The sequence below is a fragment of the Narcine bancroftii genome, chromosome 1 (assembly GCF_036971445.1).
Source record: "Narcine bancroftii isolate sNarBan1 chromosome 1, sNarBan1.hap1, whole genome shotgun sequence".
Taxonomy (NCBI): domain Eukaryota; kingdom Metazoa; phylum Chordata; class Chondrichthyes; order Torpediniformes; family Narcinidae; genus Narcine; species Narcine bancroftii.
The window spans coordinates 367,664,063-367,689,966 of record NC_091469.1 but is presented as its reverse complement, the minus strand read 5'-3'; the positions used below and the strand labels follow the sequence as shown (position 1 = coordinate 367,689,966).

The 25,904-nt window shown below is 38.8% G+C and overlaps 1 protein-coding gene across 1 annotated transcript in view; it reads right to left on the bottom strand.

Annotated features, from left to right (window-relative positions):
- Positions 1–23,744, bottom strand: part of LOC138752729 (polypeptide N-acetylgalactosaminyltransferase 15-like) — a 67,969-nt gene extending 44,225 nt beyond the window's left edge. Inside the window, exons 1-3 of the mRNA XM_069915423.1 lie at positions 23,161–23,744; positions 17,876–18,042; positions 12,286–12,490 (exon numbers count right to left, since the gene is read on the bottom strand). Coding sequence (XP_069771524.1) covers positions 12,286–12,490; positions 17,876–18,042; positions 23,161–23,648 — 860 coding nt within the window. The 5' untranslated portion in view covers positions 23,649–23,744. The remainder of the gene's footprint in view (positions 1–12,285; positions 12,491–17,875; positions 18,043–23,160) is intronic.
- Positions 23,745–25,904: the final 2,160 nt, after the last annotated feature.

The following is a 25,904-nucleotide window of genomic DNA, read 5'->3' as shown; positions in this document are numbered from 1 at the left end:
ATTGAGCTCAGAAACATCTTTTGGCCTGTCTTGCTCGTCCCATTTTTTGTTTCTCACGCTTACACTAGATTCGTTGTAAAAGCACAGGAGGCCAGATATAGAAATGTCAGAATGGGATTGAGATGGTCAATAAAAATAGCAGCCAATCAAATGTAAGCTTTGGATCACTCTTCTGGACTTAATTCAAGTGCTCAACCAAATGATCACACAACCTGCTTTTTGTTTCTATATCGCAGAGGAGATTACATTGTGAACATCAAATGCAGTACACTAGATTGGAAGAAGAGCAAGTAAACCAATGTTTTACTTGCATACACAGTTTGGGTCCACGGCTGGTGGAAAGGGGAGAGGTGAAGGGACTAATGCTACACCTTCGGTGGTTGCATGGGAAATCGCTATATGATAGGGATGGGTAGATGGATATGTAAGAGTGAATTAGGGAGTCATCTAGACTCAAGCATCGACATAAAGAATGGAAACAGACCTTTCAGATCCATGCTGATCAAGTTATTTTACTTGTTAGTCCCATTTTCCTGCTTTTAGCTTGTAACCTTCTAAACCTTTTCTGTCAATATAATCGTCCAATGATCTTTTAAACATTGCAATGGTACCTGCCTCTACCTCATCCTCTGGCAACATTCCTTATACCCAGCTCATTCACTGCAAAAAAGGTGCCCCTTAGGGCCCTTTTAAATCTTTCCCCTCTCAATGCCATTTACTTTGAGACTCCCCATCGTGAGAAAACAACTAAGACTATCTTATCTGACCCATATTATTGTGTTCCCTTCCCCTCGCCCTCAGGATCCTATGCTTTTGGGAGAAATGTCTCGGTTTATCTATCCCCTTACAACTAAAACCAACTGAACATCTCCACAATCTCCCTCATTACTGGAACACCACAGGGCTCCGTTCTTAGCCCCCTGCTCAACTCATTTTAAACCTGTGACTGTGTGGCTTGGTACAACAACACGTCCATCTACAAATTTGCTGATGATGTTACAGTAGTGGGTTGTATAAAAAGGGGTGATAAATCAGAGTACAGGAGAGAGATTAAAAATTTTGGCCGAATGGTGCACCAACAATAACCTCACACACAAAGTCACCAAAACCAAGGAGCTAATTGTTGACTTCAGGAAGGGAAAACCAGATGTGTACAATTCAATAATCATTGGGTGGGGGGAATCAGAGATGGAGAGAGTGAGCAAAAGTTCTTGGGAGTCACTATCTCAGAGGATCTTGCTTGGACTCACACATTAATGGAATCATGAAGAAAGCATGTCAGTGCCTCTACTTCCTCAGGAGTTTGAGGAGGTTTGGTTTGACACCAGAAACCTTGGCAAATTTCTATAGATGTGCGGTGGAAAGTGTGCTGACCTGCTGCATCACTATCTGGTAAAGCCCAGGATATCACAGGCAAAACCCTCCCCACCATCGAGAACATCTACAGGGAATGCTGCAGTTGGAGAGCAGCAATAATCATCAAGGAGCCACACCAGCCAGCACACACTCTGTTCTCAATTTTGCCATTAGGAAAGAGGTATAGGTGCCACAAGAGTTGCATCACCAGATTTAGGAACAGTTGCTACCCCTCCACCATCAGACTCCTCAACAACAAACTCAATTAAGGACCCATTGAAGGACTCTTACTTGTGCACTTTATTGATTTATTTCACAGTCAGTTTATTCATAGTTCTTTATTTGTTTACATGTGTATGTTGTGTACAGTTTTTCTTTGGTCATTCTGCCTCGCCCGCAGGAAAAAGAATCTCAGGTTTGTATGTGATGTCATGTAGATAGTCTGACAATAAATCTGAAATTTGAATTACAATGAATGGAAATAAAATGTAACTATTAAGGTTGGTGATGCACCAAATATATTGGATCATATTTCCACACTGATATGTTCATATCATAGATTTTATTTACAATGGACTGCAAATTCTATTAATCATTTGGGAGGGAGCAAGTTTCATATAGAGTTGTTAGTACGGCATGAATCAATGATTTATCACAAAAGTATTTGATTTTCATCTAACAGAGATTACCCTGATCTGAAAATATTGATTAAGATTATTAGTTTTAAAATTTATATCCTGAAGAAATATGCTATTTTTGTAACTTTCTCTAAACACTGCTGCCTTTTGTGACACAAATAATTGAAGCAGTTGAATTAAGTTATTGGCTAAAAAGAATGTTGTTGTGGGACAATGTCTAGCCTTCCCACCATAAAAGGGCACATTTAGATTTATGCCTGCAGTGGAATCTAATCCACATTATTTCTATTTCTTAAGGTATCCATGACAACTCAGAAATAATTTCACCAGCCAAGCAGAAAACATTTTCTGCAATGGAGCTGCTATTCTCACAATCATCTGAACATGGGTAATTTACGTTCAATGGTCAATCCAATTTAATTGTGAAATTTTCTTGCAAAAAAAGTTATCTTTTACTTGTACAAGTGCGATCCAAATTCCAAATTCTTTCAGTTGCATCAAAGTAGTGAGGTTCATAGATTTTCATCATACTCGATGAAGGGCTTAAGCCCAAAATGTTGGTTATGTATCTTTATCTTTGGTACATAAAATATGTTGTTTGACCTGCTGAGTTTCTCCAGCATTGTGTTTTTACAAGGTTCATAGATTACTGACTTTACTTGTTTCAGGGCAGCAATCCTTATTGATGAGTTCCTGTGTTGCAAGTTCTCACAGTAATCACAATCTAGCAGCCAGGATAGTGAAAATAGCTCTGCTACTCTTTGGAAAAAATGTTAGGTTACCTTTAAAGTTCACTCTAGAGTGCCTAGCCAGTAGAATGCCTCATTTTTGTATCCCAAACATTTTCTAATTTGTGGCACTGGAGTGTCAGCCAATATTTTGTAATCAAGTCATTGGGGTGTGATTTCAGTCTAAAACCTTCTAACTCAAAAGGTGGTACCTGCACTATCAAGAAAGTCCACAATCCAGAATACATATGGTGATTTTGATATTTTCAATGCTTCATTGAGGTGTTCCTGAATCTGAAGGAGAAATGAGGGAGCATGATACATGGCAATCAGAAGAAGGGTTGGCCTTGCTTTTGCTTGACCTGAAGCCACAAGATTTCATTTGATGGAGTCAATGTTGTGGCCTCCATGGGCTACTCCATCCCATCTGTACTATTATCTCTGGTGAGTCTCCTGCCAATGAGACTGTGATGGGGGAGTCTGGTACATTGGCTGTAGTGTATGATTTCTTGAATACGATGCCAGTCTGTTCCTTAATTACCCAAGGACAACTCTCCCAGTTTAGATAAGACCCTCAGATGTTGCTACAGAGGTTCAGTACAGCAGAACATGAATGTATTGTCTGAATGCCTGCACTGTAGTGAGAGAAACTGAGTTAACATTTCAGGTCAATGACATTTTTCCCTTCTCCAAAAATGCTCCCGGGGGTATCTTTGCATTTTCTGGGTTTTTTTTTCCATATTTCCAGCATCTACAATATTATTTTTATGGAATGAAAGTTGGACTTGCAATTTAATTGGATACCACCTGAGAAGATTGTATCAGGGTAATGCCCTCATCCACTCTGTCTGATGCCACATGCTGTAGGAAAAAAATGGATGTGGGGTTTTGGTGATCTCCATAATGCATTGGTGAGCAGAGATCAGCAATAAAAACAACCTGAGATGATTCTGAGACCAGAATCCTATTTTGTGGGCGAGGCAGCTCACATGCACACAGATTATATTTGAACTTGTAGCTCAAGGAGGCCACAGATTTCTATGAGGAGAAAATTTTCAGCTTGAGTGTTAGTCCTTTAAAAAACAGTGTTTGAAGCAAAATGGAAGTAATAAAAGTTGATCTGAGGAAAACAAGAACAGCTGTCTTTCAGATAAACATGTCATGGCAAATGAATTTTGCATATTATTGTATTGTTGATATCCTCTTTGAGAGTTTTATATCAGAAAATGAAATGCAAAGGTGAACAAAAATCACACTGAAGTGTGACTTACATTTCTCAGTGAATGCTGAAGCACTCAGAAATCTACATAAAATGTTAGTGTTCTGGGGTACCTGATTATTAACTGTACAATATGACTTTATTTAAAGTTGAGTTAAATTGTGTTAAAGACAAACACTCAGTCTGCATAGTTGTATTAAATTTCTTGCCCATAGTGGGAGGAAGTGTTCAGCATGGACTAGAAGGGCCAAGTAGGCCTGTTTCTATGCTGTAATTGTGATATGGTTTAGATGATTATAGATGGTAGTGTTTTGCCACCTGACCCTTTTGTTTTTTTCTTGCCTCTCTCTCTCTCCCTTTGCCTAGCATCTGCCAATCTGCTGCCTCTTTCCATCATGTTTCACTTCCACCTGGTTTACTAATCCCATGTGGGACCCCTGTCACACCCCTCCAACCGTGTCTTCTTTATACTGGCTTCTCTACTAATTTTTCCAGTCTCCGTGGAAGTCTTCTGTTTGAAACATCGACAATTTTTTTTTCCCATTGATACTGCTTGACCCACTGAATTCCTCTAGAACAGTGGTTCCCAACCTTTTACTTTCCACTCACATACTACTTTAAGTATTCCCTATGCCATCCATAAGTGTCCTGTAATTAGTAAGTGATTGCTTAAGGTGGTATGTGAGTGGGAAGGGAAGGTTGAGAATCACTGCTCTAGACCCAATTATTATTGAAATATTTTGTTTGAGAAAAATTGTCAATGGCCCATTTCCTTTGGAGTTATGAAACTGTGCACATAATGAATCAATTTGGAATGATTAAAACAATGGTTTTCAAACTTTTTCTTTCCACCCACATACCACCTTAAGCAATCCCTTATTAATCACAGAACATTTATGGCATAGGGAATACTTAAAGTGGTATGTGAGTGGAAAGTTAAAGGTTGGGAACTACTGCTCTAGCAGATTGTTTAGCTTATGGTCCAACCAATCTTTTGTATAGCAGCAACATAACATTCCAAGTCTTATACTTAATGCATCACCCTATGAAGGCAAACATACCAAATGCCTTCTTCACTATCTTAATTAGAAATGTCTCCATTTTCAGAGAGCTCCAGGCTTGCCAAGTTATCTCTGTACAGCAATGCTCCTAGGTTTCTGCCATTTACTCAATATGTTCTACCAGTATTGATGTTCTAAAGTTCATTACCTCTCTCTCGCTTGGGTTAAATTCCATCTGCTCCCTTTCTGCATGACTTTCCAGCTGTATGCCCCTCTATATCCTTAGACAATCTCTGATGTCTCTGACTCCACCAATTTTTATGTTGTCTGCAAATGTACCAATCTAGGCACCTACATTCTTATCCAACAACAAAGGTCATAGCACTGATCCTTAGAGCTCACCACATGTTATAGACTTCTAGATAGAAAAACACCCATCCATCACCCCCCTCATGTTCCCTTCACCAAATCAGTTTTGAACCAGTTTGCCAACACAACTTAGATCTCTTGTGCCTTAGCCTTTTGGATCAGCCTATGATGTGGGATCTTAAAGCTTTATTAAAGGCCATGGGAACAACATATACTATGCTGCTTTCATAAATTTTCCTAATTTCAAATTTTTTCACGTTTTCTCCTAAAAACCTCAAAGGACACATTTGAAACCAATTTCTAGCTCCTGACATGCACTTCCTTCTTTTCCTTGATCAATATCCTTTATTAACCAAGATTCCCTGAACTTACAGTCTTTGCTACTTACAAAGGTAGGTATGTGGAGTAAGGTACCAGAGAAAGCCTCTCTTCTTTGGTTTTCTACTTCTTCTGTGAATGTTCAGTGATCTGCTTTGTTCTCCTTGCACCAACAACCTGGCATCTGCCATATATTCTTTTATCCTGATTTATAATTTTAAAATCTTTTTGGCTGGTATTAATTGCTCCAATCACCTCACTTTTGGAAATGTAGCTGAAATGTGACCACCTGAAATTCCTCCTTGTTACAAATATAGTTTTCCTAGCAATCTTTGATTCCTACTTAGACTTAACATATTCTCATCCTATTGAAATGGACTCCATATCATTTGGCTCTCTTTTCCTTGGAATGAAACAAAGAATATCTTTTCCAAGGCTATTCTGAACCACATGGCATTGCAATTGCTGTTTCCTTTATATTCCACTGATATTGGGTCCACTTGGTGCAGCTCATTTTCTAGAACCAAGTCCAATAATGTAACCTTTCCCTTTGGGTTAGAAATATTCTGGCATTCTGCTGAAAGTAGTTGAAATATTTCTTCTTGGTTCATATAGATAGATTGTAACCTATTTCAGACCTTTTTACATTTGGTCCAGTTGAAATAGATTCTATTTCTTCGTAAGATATTATTCAACTTACACAATCTATTCTGTGTCTTTTAAAATCTGTAATGTTACCTTCCCTCTGTTCCCTACCAAATTAATTAAGGTACCCCCCCCCTCCCCCACCAATAGCATTATCAAACCATCCCACAATCAGTTTGGCTTGAATTGATTCCCACTTCCAAGATTGATCCAGGAATGTAAATCTTACCCTTCTGAATCATCTTTTCAATCACACCTCTATCTGTGTTGCCTCATCTCTACACTTATCGATGCGTAACATTGGGAGTTATACCTCTGAAGACCCGTGTCTTCTAAAGATTTTATAAACTGAGTTCTATTTCAACTTTTTCCATTAGTACATATATGGACCACAACTCTGGTTGTTCATTTCCCCTGTTTCCCCCCCACCCCCAACTCCTGCCCACACCCCTTCCACTCCAGATAAGATTAGTGAGCAGTGCAGAAAGATGCAACTGCTCAATGATGTCTTTAACCCTGGCAATTCCTGATCCAGATACAAAGGATGGATATCAGTAGTCTGAAACATTCTGGACCCCAGTATCATGGTCTGGACTGTGGCAGCCTTTCTGTGGTGCAGTGAGAGATTCTGCTCCCAAAATACCTCTGAAAGTTTTAACAGATGAAAAACGTTCACATTCAAAATATTGACAGTGATACAATTGTTAATATGTCCTTTCATTAAAAAAAAATAAAAATAGAATTTTAAGTATACAATTAAAAAAATTCAGAGAAATTTATTATGTATAAAATCAGAAAACAAATGATCAAAACACAAATTTAAAACATTAAACACAATTTAAAAAAAGGGCAGCACTGTTGGTGTAGTGGTTAGGGCAACACCTTTACAGAGCCAGTGATCAGGACAGGTCCGGGGTTTGAGTCCAACTCCGTCTGTAAGGAGTTTGTACGTTCTCCCTGTGTCTGCGTGGGTTTTCTCTAGGGGCTCCAGTTTCCTCCCACCGTTCAAAAACGTACCAGGGGTGTAGGTTAATGGGGTGTAAATATGGCTGCTCGGACTCATGGGTCGAAATGGCCTGTTACTGTGCTGTATTTCTAAATTTAAAAATAAATATTTGGAAAATAATTACCTTCCCCTTTGTCTCCTATCCACTCAGCAACAGTCTTTGCTGAAATCAATCCTGTTTTGGATTCTGTGCTAGATCTCATCTGGCCCAAGATCTCAGAGACAATTCCCCAGTATGAATGTTGGACCATCTCAATGACATTGAACTCCACTGCTGGGCTCTATGTCTTCTACCTTTCAAGTTGCATATGCAGAAGGCCTGAATTGCTATTGTTCAGATGATTAGATGTCACTGAGACCATGCACGGTTAGTGTAGCAGTTAACACAACACTTCTATACTGCTAGTGGAGTTTTTATCCCACACTGTCTATAAGTAGTTTGTATGTTCTCCCTATGTCTGCGTTTTCCCTGGGGACTCTGGTTTTCTCCCACTGTTCAAAAATGAACTGGGGTGTAAATTGGGCAGCACAGACTTGTTGGCCAAAATGGCCTGTTACCGTGCTGTGTGTCTAAAAAAAAGAACATGGAAATCGATAGCATAGTATAGACCTTGGCACATGGCATTGTGCCATCTTAATAACCTACTCTAATAACTGCCTAGAATTTCCCTACTGCATAACCTTCCATTTTTCTCAGTTCCATGTACTGATCTAATAATCTCTTAAAAGATCCTGTGGTATTTGCACTCTTCACTCTCTGCATGAAGAACCTACTTCTTACATCCCCCAAGCACTTTAAAATTATGCCTCCCGATGTTTGCCATTTCATCTCTGGGAAGAAGCCTCTGGCCATTCACATGATCAATGCCACTCATCATCTGATACACTTCTATAAAGTCACCCTCATACTACGTCGCTCCAAGGAGAAAAGACCAAGTTCACTCAACCCATGTTCATAAGGCACGCTCTCCAATCCAGGCAACATCCTTGTCGATCTCCTCTGCGCTCTCTCTTGAGCATTGGCATATTTTCTGTGATGATGTGACCAGAATTAACTTGCAAGATCTAACCCATTTGCTTTATTGATAAGGTACTCCTTAATTCAAATCTGTATTAGGGTAAGAAGGGATAATTCTCTGAGAACTGTGGGTATGCGAGTACTTTTTCATCAATTTTCATATATCATTATCGTAACCATAGAAAAGAGCATTACAATAGCACAGGATAAGAGAAATACAAATTCAATTACCGATATCTTTGGAAACATCAGTGTCATACAGAATTCCTTGGAGTAAATAATTTTCTAAACCTATATCCCGTTGTGAAAGAAAAACTTGAGATTTCTTGTTAGTATTGTGGGATCCAACCGGAAGAATTAACCAGTTACACCAGGAAAACATTCCACAAATAGTTATTATCATTAACAAACCCAAATCAAGTAATGATAGATCAGTTCTTGACCAAAGTCTGATAATAATTTTATTTCTTGATTCTGCTTAATGGCTAATATATAAATTACAAATTTCACAGAGACCAGATACATAAAGCTGTGATGTAAATTGCTAAGTGAACAAACCTACATTCCACCTCCTCATTCACTGCTTACGTTCAAATAATTCCATTAAACACATCCAAATAATTCCAATTGAAATTGTTCTGGGAATATCATTCTCAGTAAAGTAACATACAGATGTAGAGAAACATGCTTTAAGTTTTATTCTGCTCGCTGGACTAAATAAAAATTCTATTCTCCTTGTACGAGTCCTGAATGAAATGAGTTTGGATAAAGGTGCAGTCTTTAGGTATAAATTTTGAGATAGTCAAATGGATTGAACATTGCCTGAAAGGGAGAGGCCAGAGAGTGGTAGTGGATAATTGTCTGTCAGGTTGGAGGCCGGTGACCAGTGGTGTGCCTCAAGGATCTGTATTGGGCCCATTGTTGTTCGTTATATACATTAATGATCTAGATGATGGGGTGGTGAATTGGATTAGTAAATATGCAGACGATACTAAGATAGGTGGAATAGTGGATAATGAAGAAGGTTTTCAAGGATTGCAGAGGGATTTGGGCTGCTTAGAAAAGTGGGCTGAAAAATGGCAGATGGAATTTAATGCTGACAAGTGTGAGGTGCTTCATTTTGGTAAGAAGAATCAGAACAGGACATACGTGGTAAATGGGAGAGCATTGATGAATACAGAAGAGCAGAAAGATTTAGGAGTAACGGTACATCGTTCCCTGAAGGTAGAAACTCACGTGAATAGGGTGGTGAAGAAGGCTTTTAGTATGCTGGCCTTTATCAATCATTGCATGGAATATAGGAGTTGGGAGGTGATGTTGAGATTGTATAAGACGTTGGTGCGGCCTAATTTGGAGTTCTGTGTGCAGTTCTGGTCGCCTAATTATAGGAAGGATATAAACAGAGTGGAGAGAGTGCAGAGAATGTTTACCAGAATGTTACCTGGGTTTAAGCATCTAGAGTATAGGGAGAGATTGGACAGATTAGGTCTTTATTCTTTGGAGCGTAGAAGGTTGAGAGGGGATTTGATAGAAGTATTTAAGATTATGAAAGGGATGGACAGTGTGGATGTGGATAGACTATTTCCGTTAAGAGGAGGAAAGATTAAAACAAGAGGACATGAGTTAAGAATTAAGGGGCAGAGGTTTAGAGGTAACATGAGGGGGAACTTCTTTACTCAGAGAGTGGTAGCCGTGTGGAATGAGCTTCCGGGAGAAACAGTGGCGGCGGAGTCAATTGTATTATTTAAGAAAAGGTTGGACAGGTCTATGGATGAGAAGAAGATGGAGGGTTATGGGCATTGTGCAGGGAGGTGTTTGGTTTGGTGCGGACTAGAAGGGCCTAATGGCCTGTTTCCGTGCTGTAATTGTTAAGTTATGTTAAGTCAATACAATTTTTCAGGCATGAAACTGATACAAAAATTGGCATGTTTGCTCACAAAAAACATAAGTATAAATTCCGAGGAGAAATGGAAAATAATATTGGCGCAGTAAGAATGTATTTCCAAGCTTTTTTCTATTAACTTAAGTGTATATGATTTTACATCCAGTGTAAATACTTATGTAGCTTTAAAAGGCAGCATTTTAATAGCATGCTAAGAGAAAGTTTGTATGGATAGGCATCGGGTGCTTCAACGTTCATCTTCAACTTCCTTCATGGCACTTGAGAGGAAATGTTCATTCATTTATTTTAAAGTGGTTCGCTCATATATTAAAAAAGTAATTGATCTTTTAATGAAGTAAATCAAAAATAATTTCAAGTTAGCCTTAAAAGAATAATTGTACAAATCTACTGTCAATATTGTGTCTCGCCCATTGGTTCTAAAAGTTAAACCAGACAATAATAATGCCTTTCTTAAAGCCTCCAGGCACTATGCCCACTAAGCTGTGCGCGTGCACAAATGTTTTGCAACCAGTGCACAAAGCAAAAAATGTGTGCACTAAAGGTTAGTTACCTAAAGTAATGTAGTAATTAATAATTATTCTTTACAATTGCACAAGCATTCAGTGCACCATACTTTTGTCACAGGATAAAAATGTGCAAGATGCAAGATTTTTGCGCACACTGACTACTAAAAATTAGTTACCTCCAACTATTTTATGGAATATTGTCAAAAGAAGAATAGTTATTTTATTTTTTAGGGTTAGTCACCTCTAAAAGTTGTTGCAACTGTTGTCTGGGAACACCTGAAATACACCTGACAGATGCACTGCCTGGTATTGCCAGCTTGCTAACATTCTAATTGTCAACAAGGCTAGAAGGAACCAGAATACCAAGGACAGCATAGGTGAAACAGATAAATATATTTTATGCATAGTGGGATTTTAGTTTGAGGTTATTATTTCACAATTGTAAGAATCCAAAAATTTCAAATGACATGTGAGTCAATCTCCAATTAGCTCACATTTACTTAAATTAAAAATAAAATATAAATGTGGACTCAGTATTTACATCAACCTGAAACATGGACTTAGCTAGAATCAGTGACTGGAGATTAGGTAGAACATTTAATCAAGAAAAAAAGTTCCAAGTAGCCTTTCAATGTGTCCAAAGGTAGATGGTAACTGGAATTCTGCATTATGCTCAGTACCTTTGTATAATGCTTTTGTAGCTTGTGAGGTGCATTGAGACCTGAGCAAGCTAATTCTTGAAGAAAATATAATACACCTAATACAACAAAGTAACATTTAATGTGCTTTACATGTGCATGACAGAAAAAAAAAAACACATTATAAAACCTTGCACTTCCAGTTCAGTCTTTCCCATCCATTAATTGTAACAGATGGAAAAATCACATGCTTGAAATTGGCCATTTCCCAATATGAGCTCAAAGCTTCAGAAGCAGAGATGCAGATTTTTTGCCCCCAAATTACAATTTCTGATGTAACACAAGTTCATCCCAATTTTTTTCCATACCTCTCATCTGATGAATGTGCAACAACTTTTGCAAAGAACATTTTGCAAAGGCATTAGTGAATCTGTACTACCTCTCCCAAGTGACTATTCTCTGTAGCCAAGCTCAGCAGGGCAATGAAGCTTGTTTCAATTTTTGCACACGTGGAGAATTGGCAGAGTGGATTACCCATGCCTTTGGAACAGGCACTGAAGAGAAAAAATAATACTTGGGATTTCTCAGATGGATACAATTTTGTCAAGCAGCTGTTTTTCAGCCATATGGGACTGTAGTAAGAAGTAGAAATGCAATAACAACTGTTTACCGTTTCTTAATTCAAGGACAATGAGGCCAATTGCACTACCAGCAATGCAGCTCCTTTAAATTTGGAAATCAATGGCTAGTGACACATTAAAATAAGTAATAAATAAATAATAAGTGGATACTAATGTGTACTAAGAAATTATAGTCTAAACATAGCAATCTAACCTCTCTGTCCTTTAGATGTTTATCACATCTTATTCAAGAAACATTGTTTTCAGCCTTATTTGTGAATTTCATTCAGACATTAAAAATGAGAGCTCACCAATCATACCTGTCAAGGGCTATTCTATCCAAGAGTGGTTCGAGCCAGCCGTTGTGGCACTCGCAATGAGAGTCCATGAAAATCAAGACCTCCCCTGTTGCCCGTGCTGCACCAAGCATGCGACCTCCAATCACTCCAAGTCTTTTATTGCTGCGAATCAACCTGACCCCATCCAGCTTGGAAATATACTCACTCAAAGCAGCCTTCAGATGTCCTGTGAACAGGAGAAATGAATCACATTTCTGCTTAGTAAACTCCTGAAAGGGATCAAGGTACCAGCATTATTGTGTACGGACACCTTTTGATTCTCCCAAAAGCGTTGAATATAGACATATTTATATCTTTGTTGGTATGGGAATAATTTATTTTAAATCAATAAGCCAACTGAATAATTGAAGTTGCAACATACAGTATATTTCACAAAATGTATTTCTCCAAATAACGCTAGGAATCGGGCAGTTTTCAGGATTGAGTTCTCAGCACCCCCACCTGCAAATGAATCCTTGATTTCCCATCTAACAGACCTCAATCAGCGAGAATGGTCAGTAACACCTTCTCCATGATCATGCTCAACTCCGCCACACTTTACGAATGTGTACTCAGTCACCTACTATACTCCCAATCACCTATGACTGTGCAGCCAAATACCTTTCCAACTCCATCTTCAAATTTGCCGATGACAACAGGGTATCAAATAATGCTGACATACAACAATGATATAATATAATCAACTAATTAAAAACAATGTTTTCGCTGTAAGAAGGAAATGGGAACAACAGTACATGCAATTTGGGCCTTTACGAAAGTGAAAATGTTTTGGGAAGATCTAAATCAGATATTAAATAAAAATCACAAAAAATAACAAACCAAAAAATCCAGAGATCTTTCTTCTAAGTAACATAAGAAGTAAGGAATTAGGCCTCAAATTGGATAAAGCGCAAAAAAGATTTATTATGATAGCCTTAGCAGTAGCAAAAAAATGTATAATGTCAACTTGGAAAATGGAAGAGAGCCTGAGAATACAGCAATGGTACATGGAAATGAATAAATGTATTCCATTGGAAAAAATAACATATAATTTAAAAAATAAAGTCACATTGTTTGAACAAATTTGGGAACCTTACATGGAACATAACAGAGAGAGCTTGCCTCGGACCTCCACCCCTAAAATGATAAGAAGACAAAACGACTTGATTCAGTGTATAAAAGTAGATGACACATTTTTCTTGTTTATTTTTCATTGTGTGAAGACATTGTTTTATGGTTTTATTGTATTGTATATGTTGAATATTTATTGGTTTTGGAGGAGGGAGGGAAGGGGGGGAAAAAAGGGAGAAAATGCCACTGTGTATATTTAATGAGAAACGTTTGTATATATTTTGGTTGATATAGTTCACAGTGTGAAAAATAAAAAAAATAATTAAAAAAAACTAATTAAAAACAAGTGGCATAGTGCCAAGAAAGAAAACTCTCTCAACATCTGTAAGATGAAGGAGAGTATTATTGGCCTCAGTAGAGGAAACAGGGACTACATTCTTGTCCACATCAATGGTGCTGAAATAGAAAGATTAGATAAGTTCAAGTTCTTAAGACCTGACCTGGAACAACCATGATAACACAATGGTCAATAAAGCACACCAACACTTCTTCCTTAGAAGACTAAAGGAAATTCTATATGTATCCCATGTTTCTCAACAACATCTACACTAGCACCAACGAAAGCATACTTGCTGGATACATCACAGCATTGTACTGAAGCTGCTGTGCTCAAGGTTGGAAGGTGCTGAAGAAAGTATTGAATGAAGCTCAGAATATTAAGGAAACCATCTATGTACTCCATCTACTTTCCCCACTGCCTAGGAAAAACAGCCATCCTATCCTGGGCACACTCTTCTCCCTCCTCCCAGTGGGTAGAAGGCTCAAAAGTGTGAAATTATGCATCAACAGTTTCTTCCCTGCGGCCATCAGGCTCCTGAATGAATCCCACAACAATCCTCACATCATGCCCTTGGTTGTACTTATTGATCTTTATTTCATTTTAACCCTTTACTCTGCGATTATACTCTTGCTCTTTTACTTTGCAAAACTTTATGTATGTTAATATTGATCCATTGCACTGCTCGCAGAAGAACCCTCATAACTGCACCATGCATAATGTGGCAAATAAGCCTAAAACTCCAATAATAGCAGATTGGAGAAAATCAAGTGATTCTGTAATACGACTGTGATATGCAGGAGAAAAAAAATTCAACAATTGGAATGCATATTTATGAAAGATTTTATAGTGTAAATAATATAAAAGGTAATAATATGACTGAATTAAATGGTAACAGTATTCCCTGTCATGGAATGGTCACAGCATTACTGTACTTATACTGGCATTTTGACAAAAATATTTTTGAATTTTATTTTCATGTAATCGACAGAGTACTTGCAATTGAGATACAGCATCACTTCTACTAATCAAGAATTCAGTGTTTTATTTCATTATATATTTATTTTTCCTTTTATTTCCCAATTATCGACAAAGGATAACAATTAATAGTACTTATAATTGTGTGGCACATTTCATGTTGAATTACCCTATGGCACTCTTAATATACCTTACCATGAGTGCAATCACTGCAGTTGGATAGGGAAATAAACAGGTATTCTATGCCTAAAATGTCTTAAATAAATAGCCAAAAGCAAAATATTGTTAGTGCTGAAAATCTTAAGTAAAAACTAAAAACGCTTAAAACATGCAGCATTCCAAGTAGCATCTGTGAAAAGAGAATCAGAGAAACCAATTGTAATGGAAGACCGCATACCTAAAAACTTATCATTTCCATGACCACTTTCTCTACCTAAGCAGATAAATTATGAATCTCTTTTTTGGTGGTATTGATTATAAATGCCGAAGTGCACTAGTAGACAAGACTCCACAGATAGAATGCCCCCATTGCCCCCACTACAGAGGGCATCTGCCAGCCCATTCTAGCCATATAAGCGAGACTACGGTGTAACCTCTGAACTCCGGTTCTGGGGGAGGGGGGGTGTCATGTGGCAAAACGCGCCATTCCATTGTCAAACCGGTATCTGTAGTTGTACACACCCGCAGGATCAGGAGTTCCTGGTGGCCGGGGTGGGGTGAGGTGGGGGGGGGGGGGGGCAAAGAACTCTGGGAGGCGCGTGACTTCAGAGGTCAGGTGATTGTGATAGTGTACCAACTGTATTTACTTAAACTCCTAAGAAAGTTTCATTAAACAGTTCCATTTGTTCAACTCACAAACAACTCTTGTGCTTTGTTTTGTTCACTCCACCACACGCTACATTGCCCATTTGGTTGAGACAGGAATGGTGGTGGAGGGTGGGACATTGGTGAAGATTGCTGCCGGGTTTATACAATCTTCTTAGGTAAAAGGATTCTGAAGATCCTATCAAAGGTTAGCAGGGGCTTAAACAGATTTGTTCACAGTTCACTGAGTTATTTGAGATCAAATGGTTAGGCTGTGGATACTAGCCCCAATCAACACAAGGACATGGCGATTCTCTAAAAATTAGTGTGTAGAAATAAATAATAGATTAGAAGTGCTATAATATATCCTCCATTATGCACAAATGTGAATATTTATTATTTACCTTTTGTATTTATCTCTTTTTTAATTTAATGCACGGTGTTATATTTTTTAAATGAAGTACCTGTTTGTTATGGATCATGGACCATTTTATTTGTGACCAGGGACAATGACTGACTGTGCAGTGGGAGAAAGGAGGACACATGGTGTGGAGTGCCAGAGCAGCAAACTGCCAGAGTGAACAGCTGTGTGGAGCGCAAGAGCCACACGCTGAAGCAGGAGAGCATGCCCGCTGGTGTTCACCCCTCTTCTCCATTCAGTAGTGCTGAAGGCACATGCTTCAGCAGTTAAACCGCCCAGTGCACTGAGAAATGAACTGTCAGTGTGTTCACCCGGCAGCTCCAGCTAAAAGGCAGGAGGCTGAGCTGCTCTGTTCGCAGGTGCCAGCACTGCTGTTCTGACAACAGATTTTACACTCTGATTCCCAGAGTGTGAGTCCGACCTGTGCTTTTCTAGTCCCCATTCGAGAAGAGGACTTTGTGTGACAAAAGCCACTTGGTATAAACCAAGGCAGGGTTTTGGCAGAGAAGACTCTGTGTGACAGAGGGTCACCTGGTGCAACTCCAAAGAGGGCTTTGGAGGTGCAGACTTTATGCTAGTGACTAGGAGATCACTGTGAGAAACTACCTTGTGAGAAAACTGAAGATGGTCATGACCACACGAGACACTAAGGAAAGTCTCCTGTATTCACCTGTCAAGGTCATAAGTCTGCTCAGTGACAACAGTCATCTCTCCATATTCAACTCAAAGACCAGTGCACAACTGAAATAAGACATTAAGACCTGGAGACCAGATTCTGTGGACTGTCCTTTTGACTGACCTAGTTGATGAGACTGACTTGGGGTTTTATTTTAGGAATGTATTTTGGGAAATTTAGGCTTAGACTGTAATGATCTGAGTATTTTTTCCACATACACACTATAAATATAGTTGCCATAAATGCATATTTTTGGGTGTTGAGATTATTGAGATAATTATATTATTGAAAATTGTTAATAAATTTTGAGTTAAACTTAACCCATCTGTTTATGCATCTTTCAATTGCTGCTAGTGAGATAAAATGTGTTTGGCTGCAGCTAGAAGGAGTTTCATTGCATTTGTACATGGTACATGACAGTAAACTCATTATTGTTATCATCATGTGCACATGAACTTTGTTGAACTTTGAATTATTACTTTATAGAGCTGCAAACTCTGATCAGAATTTCAGTCTATAAAATAGTCTCAAAATTCATACAGACATAAATAACCAAGATTTCTTAACCTGGTTACAGGAATCTGGTATGGCTGATTTCAACTACTCAGCTATAAAAATAAATAGTGAAATACTGAAAAATTGTAACAGTCACAATAAAGCGGTTTATTTTCCCCTTTCATGGTGGGATTAAGAATGAGAGGGATGTAAGAGAGTAATAAAAAGGTGGAAGAAATGCGTTCTATTTTGTCCTTAAAAATGATTCTATTTTAATGAGTCCTTGAACTAACATTAATTATTGGTAAGTTGGTACTAGATCCTTGCAGTTTTATGACTTGGATCATAGTTTCAGCCTATAAAAGATTAGTCATGTGCAAATTACCAATGAATTAAAATGAAATCTCCAGCATAAAAAAAGTATTTCAGAGGCAAAAGTTTGCAGAACACTGGAAAAGGATGGAAAGTGGGATTAGGTGGATTGCTCTCACATAATGCTGATGTGACTTGAGCCAAATGATCCCTTTCCATTCCATGACCATTGTGTGAGTCTGTGAAGTGTTCAGAGCAGATAGCATCACTTCAGTAATAAAGTTGAAGTGGAAAAAAATGGCTCTGGTCTCCTCATATTTCCCCCACCCACCAGAAAATGGTGTTACTACTCACCAGGAGACCAGGGGCCACTTAAACTGAACACATTTAAAATTTATTGCTCAATACCACTGCAATTGTTCTCTCAAACATGCAAACAAATTTTGCTATCTATTACACATTCCTTCACAAGAAGTACCTTGATTACTGAGGTCGTCCACTAAGATGATCTCCTTCAGAAATTTCTTTGGGGCTGTGTCCATAACACTGTTCACTGTTCTTAAAAGAGTGGACCAGGCTTCATTGTGGAAGCAAATTATGATGCTGGCACTTGGCAGATTCTGACTGTATTCCTGCTGCAGGCATCTACACACAAAATAATGATAGACTCGGGTCCATCCAGTCAGCACACGAACAAAGTACAACAAATTCATTGCAATTTCATATTGTAACCATATGTGATTAGTATATTCTATTTTCTATTGTATTTGTTTTAGACTAATGATATCTAACTGGATTGGCAACTGTCCATGCCAAAGCCAAACCATAAATTATACTATCTTTTTGTCAGTGAAATTACTAATTCTTTACCATCATTTTTTTGAATATTTTATTTAAAATATTTTCCATACATTTATTAAGCATTATACAATAAAAAGAGTGCTTAAATTGAAGAAATTTCATTCATTACATGAGGGTTACAACCCCTCACCTTCCCTTCCTCTCTCAACCCCTCACCCCCCTCCCCCTCAAAGAATTATATATGTATGTAAATAATTATATATAGTATGAAAAGAATAAAAAGAGAAAGAAACAGTGTAGTATCGTGGATTGCCCAGAGCATTGTTCCCCAACACACTGGAACTCAACAGGTTTTATCTAATCTTTTTCATTTTAAAGAGGGTTAACACAAGTCTTAACAGGCTGGAAGAACATATCTACATATTATATCTAAAAATTATGTATACAGGCTCCAAATTTGCAAAAAAATATAGGATATTTATTTCTAAAATTATATGTAATTTTCTCTAAAGGAATATAGCTTTAAATTTCTGCATTCCATCTTCCTATATCTAAAGATGAGTTCGATTGTGAAGTCACTGCAATACATCTCCTTGCTACTGCCAATGTTATTTTAACAAATTTTGTTTGATGTATTGACAATTTTAATTTGGGTCTTGTTCTTTCTCAATTTGCCAGTAGAAAATCTCTTTTAAAGACATATTTATCCATAACCATAATAATATAACCCATAATAGTAGATCCACCCAAAAAGCTTTTACCTTAGTACATGACTAAGTTGAATGCAAGAAAATACCTATCCCTTCATGGCACCTAAAACATTGATCTGATATATCTGATTTAATTCTATTCAATTTTTGTAGTGTTAAATATAATTGATGTAAAATATTATACTGAACTAATCTATATCTTACATTTTAATAGTATTTATCATACTATCTTGTCAAAGATCTAACCATCTTTGCTTATCGATTATAATATTCAGATCCAACTCCCATTTCTGTCTAGATTTATGCACTCCTTTTTGCAATAAAAATATATTGCATTTGTAAATTTTTTGGTATTTTCTCTCCTAATAAGAGTTTCCAGCTCACTAAAAATAGGTAACTGCATTTGTAAATCTAACTTTTCCCTTAAAAATGCTATCAATTGGAAATTGCAGAGCAAAGTGTTACTAGGTATTTCATATTTATTTCATATTCATATTTCATATTTATTCCTCAGTTGTTTAAATGACATCAATTTACTTTGCTAATAACAATTTTTGCTATTTTTAATACCCTTACTAGACCAGATAATTAAAAATTGGTTATCATTTGAAAAAGGTCCAAGCTGATTTTGAATCTGGGGCGTCTTAGGTGATGTATTTCCTTTTATTCCTATTTCACCTTTTATCTTATCCCAAGCAGTAATTGAGTGTTTCAACAATGGTATCTCTTTAACTCCAATTAATAATTTTGAATCCTATTCATATATATAAATTTCTCTGATAATATCTCTCCTATTTTATCTAACTCTATTTTGAATCCTTCAAAGCTCCTCGGTAATAATTCTTAAAGTTAGGAAGTTGTAAGCCTCCCAATTCATATTTCCAGGTAAATCTTTTTATTAAAAACTCTTGACATTTTATCTTTCCAAAGAAATTTCCTTACATATTTATTTAATTCTTGAAAAGACCTTTATAACAGTAATACAGGTAAAATTTGAAAAAGATATTGAATTCTTGTAAATATATTCATCTTTATACAATTAACCCATACTATTAATATTACAGGTAAAGTCATTCATTTTCTAAAAATATTTTTCAAGTAATGGGAAATAATTCAATTTATATATATATTTTTTAGATTATTGTCTACACGAATCCCTAAATATTTAATCCCATCTTTTGGCCATTTAAATTGGGTACTGTAGCAACTGTGTCACAGTGCAAAATGAAAAACAAGAAAATGATCAGACAGAGTTGAGTCAAAGTTTGGTAAAAGTTGTTTAATCTAACAGTCACCCCAGCTTTTTAAAACCCAATTCGTTCCAAATGTCATCATTCCATTGTGACGTCATGACGTCGCTCGGAACCTCCCGAACCGGTTCGATTAAGCCTCTGGTGAGCCACTGCAGTATTATTCTTTATCTAAATTAACTTTGTACTAATCCATTTATAATTATTTCCCTTTTGACTGCTTAGAGTCTACAAGTTTGACTCAAGTCCAAGCAATTTAAATAATGCAACAGCTAGTAATTTACTGCAGTCACCATTTCTAGTTACAAAAATATTGCTTTTTTAGGACATTTTTAGAGAACTTAACAAAATTATTTTAATTTCCATGTATCACAACTGATGTTCAATGTAATGACTATTTGCAGATCCTTAAAATCATGACAAGTAATGTCATGACAGGAGCAATTCAGCATGTCATCCTTCTGGTAAATCCATGTAACCTGGTTTACTGTCTGCAAGGTGCATTTCATTAGTTTAAGTTCCTGGAGAATAGTGACAATTATTCTGTAGGGGCTGGAAAGTGTGCAGTTTTAACACATTTTGTGAGGCTATGATCATGTTGCAGGAAATATTCTGCAGACTGGAGTAAAAAGTGAAGAAGAGATAACTGAGGGCCCAACTTCTCTGGAATAGAGTCTTTACTTGCAGTAATGTTTTGGAATAACAGTTTCTCTTTGTGATCTATTGAGTGCCAAAATGTTAATACAGTTTATTACTGAAGACAAAATATTTATTATTAAACTATTGATTTTTTAGCAGCAAAGTAGCCCTTAATATCTCTCCAAAAAATCACCTCGGTGACAAAATCAATGGAGAAGGCTCCCATTTGTCCAAGAGTGTTCCCAAAGAGAAAGGGTGGGAAGATATCAATTTCAATCTGACTTGAGAGCCACTAAGGAATTGCTCAACCCAAGGAAACCAAGTAACAGAGTGGGCAATCTGTTTTAGTTAGCTGGTAAAAGTTCCCAATTTGAATGTCATCATGCTTATTAAATGTTTAAATTAAACTTTTATTTTCTATTGGAAATGAAATACATCCTTTATAATTCTTAAAATCCAAATATGTCTTGTACCAGGAATCATGTTTCCCATATCTTAATCTGACTCAGAGAATGTTAACATTCTTGGAAAGATGAATTCCTTACAGTTAAGTCAATTCAAGTCAGGTTTATTATCACCTGATTGTACAAGTACATCCTGACGAAACCGTGTTCTCCAATCTTCGGTGCAAAACATGCAGACACACAACCAGACATAACACACATACAGACAAATAATACACATGTGGGACAAGTGTTATAGCTATAAAAATAAATAATGCTTTGTACAAATTAAAGTCTCAGGTGGTTAGTGCCAGCAGTTCCTTTGGACGTTCAGAATTCTCACTGCCAGTGGGAATAAGCTGTTCCTCAGCCTGGTGGTGCTAGCTCTGATACTCCTGTATCTTCTCCTTTTGTATAATTTCAATTAGCCTTTGGTTATGGTTGCACAAATTCTAAAAGAATGAATGTACAATCAAAAAGGTGCGAGTTTTACTTTTTGTGGCCTCCGTCAGTTAAGGTAGACCAGTCCTGAGCCGCTGGTAGTCACTGGAAGTTAGAGAAGCCTCTCCAGGGCGCAAGCCAGGGCAGAGTTGATAGGGAACTCCGTCTGTTGCCCATGCTATTGACAGGTCCAAAAGAATAATGCAAGTCGATACAGTTTGGTGACAGTCACCTTCGGGATTCCGACTCCAGCTATTTCCTCGGAGGGTTCACTTCCAAAGCCTTTCCCATGAGCGCGTAGAGCCAAAAGGCAGCGGAGGTTTGAAATTGGAGTTTTCCCTCTCCTTGGAGAGTTACTATCCATAGTTAACGAGCCCCACCTTCCCGGAGCAACTGGTTTCAAGGCGCCAATAGCCCACCTTTTCAGGTCAGTGAGAACAGCTCCGCCAGGCGTAAGAACACGTGGAGGTTGTCAGAGCGCATGGCATTTGTCTAGCAGTGGGAGCTGGTCCGCACTACCACCCTTGGCTATGACAACCTTTAGAGCCGCTTCTTGTCATATTCATGAAAAATGTTAATACAGTCATCGAGATCTTTAAAATTACATTGAAAGATAAATATTCTTGACCCACAATGAAATTAGCTAATTTTTGTGTGCGATTTTTTTCCATGTTATTTCAACATTTCTGCCTGTAGTTTGCCTTCTAATACCGTTCTCTTGTAAAAGATAATGTACTGGTTTCGGGGTTTGGAGCCTTCTGACACGGACTGATGGTGGTGCCGCCTGAGGGGAGCCGCCATGGGTTTTATTTCCTGCCAAGAAAGACCATCCTTCCCCATCGGGAGGGATCCCCCCTGTCATTCGAGTTTACGGACTGACCTTTCTAGAGCAGTTATCTCAATCCACGATTGCTGTCTGACCTGATGAGTGCTTCTTTTGAAACATTCCTATCGCCATGGCTTGGTTGCATGGTTTCAACAGCATCATTCGGCAATTGATTACCATCCCCACCCCCTCCTGTAAATCTCGATTTCTCAGCACGACTAAGAGTTTTCGCGGGTTAAATTGGTGCCAAAATCAACATCATAATCTGTCAACTAAAAGCAACTCTCAGCACTGCTGAGGAAGTCCTTTGAAAACAATGAAAACAGAACGACCCCACTTCGCAAGGATTGCGGGCAACATTAAACTGCCGAACTCCGTACAACACCATTTATAGTTTGGATTTTCAACCTGAATGCAAACAAGGAAGATTATGCAGCAATGAAATGAATATGTGTTTACAATGAATCGAAATAACTTCATCATGATGAGTCCAGCGTTTCGAGTGTCCAGCTCAAACACAGGTACTCTTTGCACATCTTTGTGAGAGAGAGAGATGGTTTGGTCCCGCCTTTGGGGTGAGCAGATGAGACATAAATGCCACGAGCGGGACATTCGAATGGAAAGAGAAGCAACTCCGGCGTTTCTGTACTTACAAAGGCTCGCGTACCTCAGGTGGTGTCCGGTGCAGGGAGATCCGCTCGCTGACAACCTCATTGAAGCCCCGCATGTGTAGTCGGGGCCGTTCGAGTTTGGGGATCGACCCGCCGTGCCTTGCAGGAAGGGAGGAGGTCGCCCCCCGCCGCCGCTGTTTAGCCGCCCTCACCAGTCGGTACCCCCTCTTCCTCCTCCTCTCCCCAGCCCGGGAGCTCGCCGGCCCCTCCTTCTCCACGATCAACTCGTCTTCGGCGAACGGCTCCGGCTGTACCAGAACCGGCGACCGGCCGCCCTCCGCCCCCGTGCCCTCCTGGCTGAGATGCTCACCGTGAATGGGTCGGTGTCCGGGCGTAGGGTCGAGCAGCGTCACGGCGAACAGCAGCAGCAAGCCCGGCAGCAACCAGAGCAGAGCTCGCCGCTTGCGACACATGTTGCGAGGCGAGTTCCAGCCCGAGCGTCTCAGCCAGCGGCATCTCCCCGGGGACATCTCCTCATCTTCGGCACGACCACTGGCTTTTGCCTGGAGCGGTGAACGGTGCAGGTGCTTCCAAGCTTGTCGGGGCTTTGGAACCCCGTGTTAAGTAGAATTCGCCCGGACACGCACACGCTGGCACCGGCAGGGAGGCAGGCACGGGTCGGGCTTGTGCTTCGCCCGTTGCGCCCTCAGACCGTGTGATTCCTGGCTGTCAGCTCTGCTCCTCATATCCTCTCTGATCTGAGGAACAGATGCACGGACTCAGCAGCTGCTCTCCGACCAGGCAGTCCACCGGGTCCTAGCGCCCGTCCACACGTGGATCCGGGGCGGCTGAAGAGCATTTTAATGACAGCGCATGCCATGGTTCATTTGAAAGTGAAGAATCGCCAAGTTCTATGATTTGTGAGTTTCACTGTCAGATTGTCCCTTGACTAGTCTGCAGGATGACGCCACTCTTCAGAGATTTGTGAGATGGATTTTGCTAAGTTATCATCAGTACATTTAGTGCCTAGGTTGATACTAGGTGGTCTGGCAAAATCTACCCCTTCTCTGAATGTGGCAGTAATGGTGCAACTAAGTGGTTTCATAGGACATTTCACAGGACATTTAAGAGTCAACCACACAGGACGGGATTGGCCACAGAGGCATATATATCTTTATACATGCTGGACGTGGTAAATATGGCAGTTTTCATTCCCAGAAGATTTCATTCCCTCAGCGATCATCTAGTTATCAGTCCAGGTACTTGAATTGCCTAATATTAACTGGGATTACTGTCAGTACAAGATATCTAGGCACATAATTCCTAAATTACTGTCAGGAGATTTTTTTTTCATACCAAGCAGCGAGTCCACTGAGAGGGTGGGGGAGCAGGGAGGAGCTGTTGGTTTGGTGGAATGTAGTGGTGATGAGAATCCTGCATTTAGTTTTAGGGAATGAAGTATCAGTGGGAGAGCATTGTTTTGTGATCGTAATTATAGTTGCGATGGATGTAAGATAATGATGGAAAAATACAAGGATAAAATAACAATAAAGCCTTTAACATTCTGTGTGGATAATTTTACAATACTGAGAAGCGATGAAGCAATAGCAGGCTGAAAATAACTACTTGAAGGCAAATCACTCTTGGAGCGTTTAAGGAGGAGGTTCAGAGGGTTCAGTGTAAACATATCCCCACAAAGTAAAAGGTTAGGACTGCTACCTGTAGAATCTTGTGGATGCCAAGAACACTGGATAAGTGAAAGAGAGGCTTGTATCAGTCAGCAAGAGGTTAATATTGCAGAAAGCATGAACAAGAATAGGAGATGTAAAAGTGAAATTAAAAGTAAACCTAGGAAAGCAGTGAGGGGGTTGGAAAATATTGATGATTAAAATAAATTAAATCCAAAGATGATTTACACCCATAAAGAGGAAAGGGTAGGGGTTATTAGGAACTAAAAGGTAGCGTGTGGAGATGGATGATTAGAGGACATACAACATACAACAATACAGGTCCTTTAGCCAACAATATTGTGCAGACCTATTATGGTATTGTGGTGCACTGTGGTGCAGCAAGCAAACACAAAACTCTAGAAGACTGTTCTACAGGCTTTAATCAACTTAAAGGAGAAGACGAGGTCTGTGTAGCTTCTGGTTCCACGTGCCCGACTGGTTTAGGAAGGGGCTGGCTCAAGTCTTTATATGGGCCAGTGATTGATAGCCAGCATGGTGGGGCCAGCCCCCCAGGTTGTCTATCTACAGGTACAATGGTTGCCTCCTGCAGTAGGCGGTAGGTGTGTGGCGAGAGAAGTGGTTGTATCACCAGAGGTACACATATTCCACATCAATCTAACCCGTCCCTCCCTCACAGCCATTTTTCATACATGCATACTTTGCAAAAGAGAAGGATGATACCAATATTAAGATTAAAGAGGGTAAAGAGGATGGGATAAACGTTAGTAAAAGACTAAGAATTCAGGAAATTTTTGAAAATAGATAAATGATCACACATGGATGAGATTTATCCCAGTCAATAGAAGCACAGAAGGTAATTGCAGAAGCTCTGACTACAACCTTTATGCAAGTGGACTGCTGTGCCTTACTATTGTATATAAAAGGAAAAAACAAGATATAACAAGTAAGCTCAGCCTAGTTAGTTTAGCATCAATGGTGGGAAAATTATTGTAAATCTTCTAAAGATAAATTTTCATTAGAAAGGCACAGATTAATCAGAGGAGAGACTGAATTGTCTGGGACTGTACTCACTGGAATTCAGAAGAATGAGAGGGG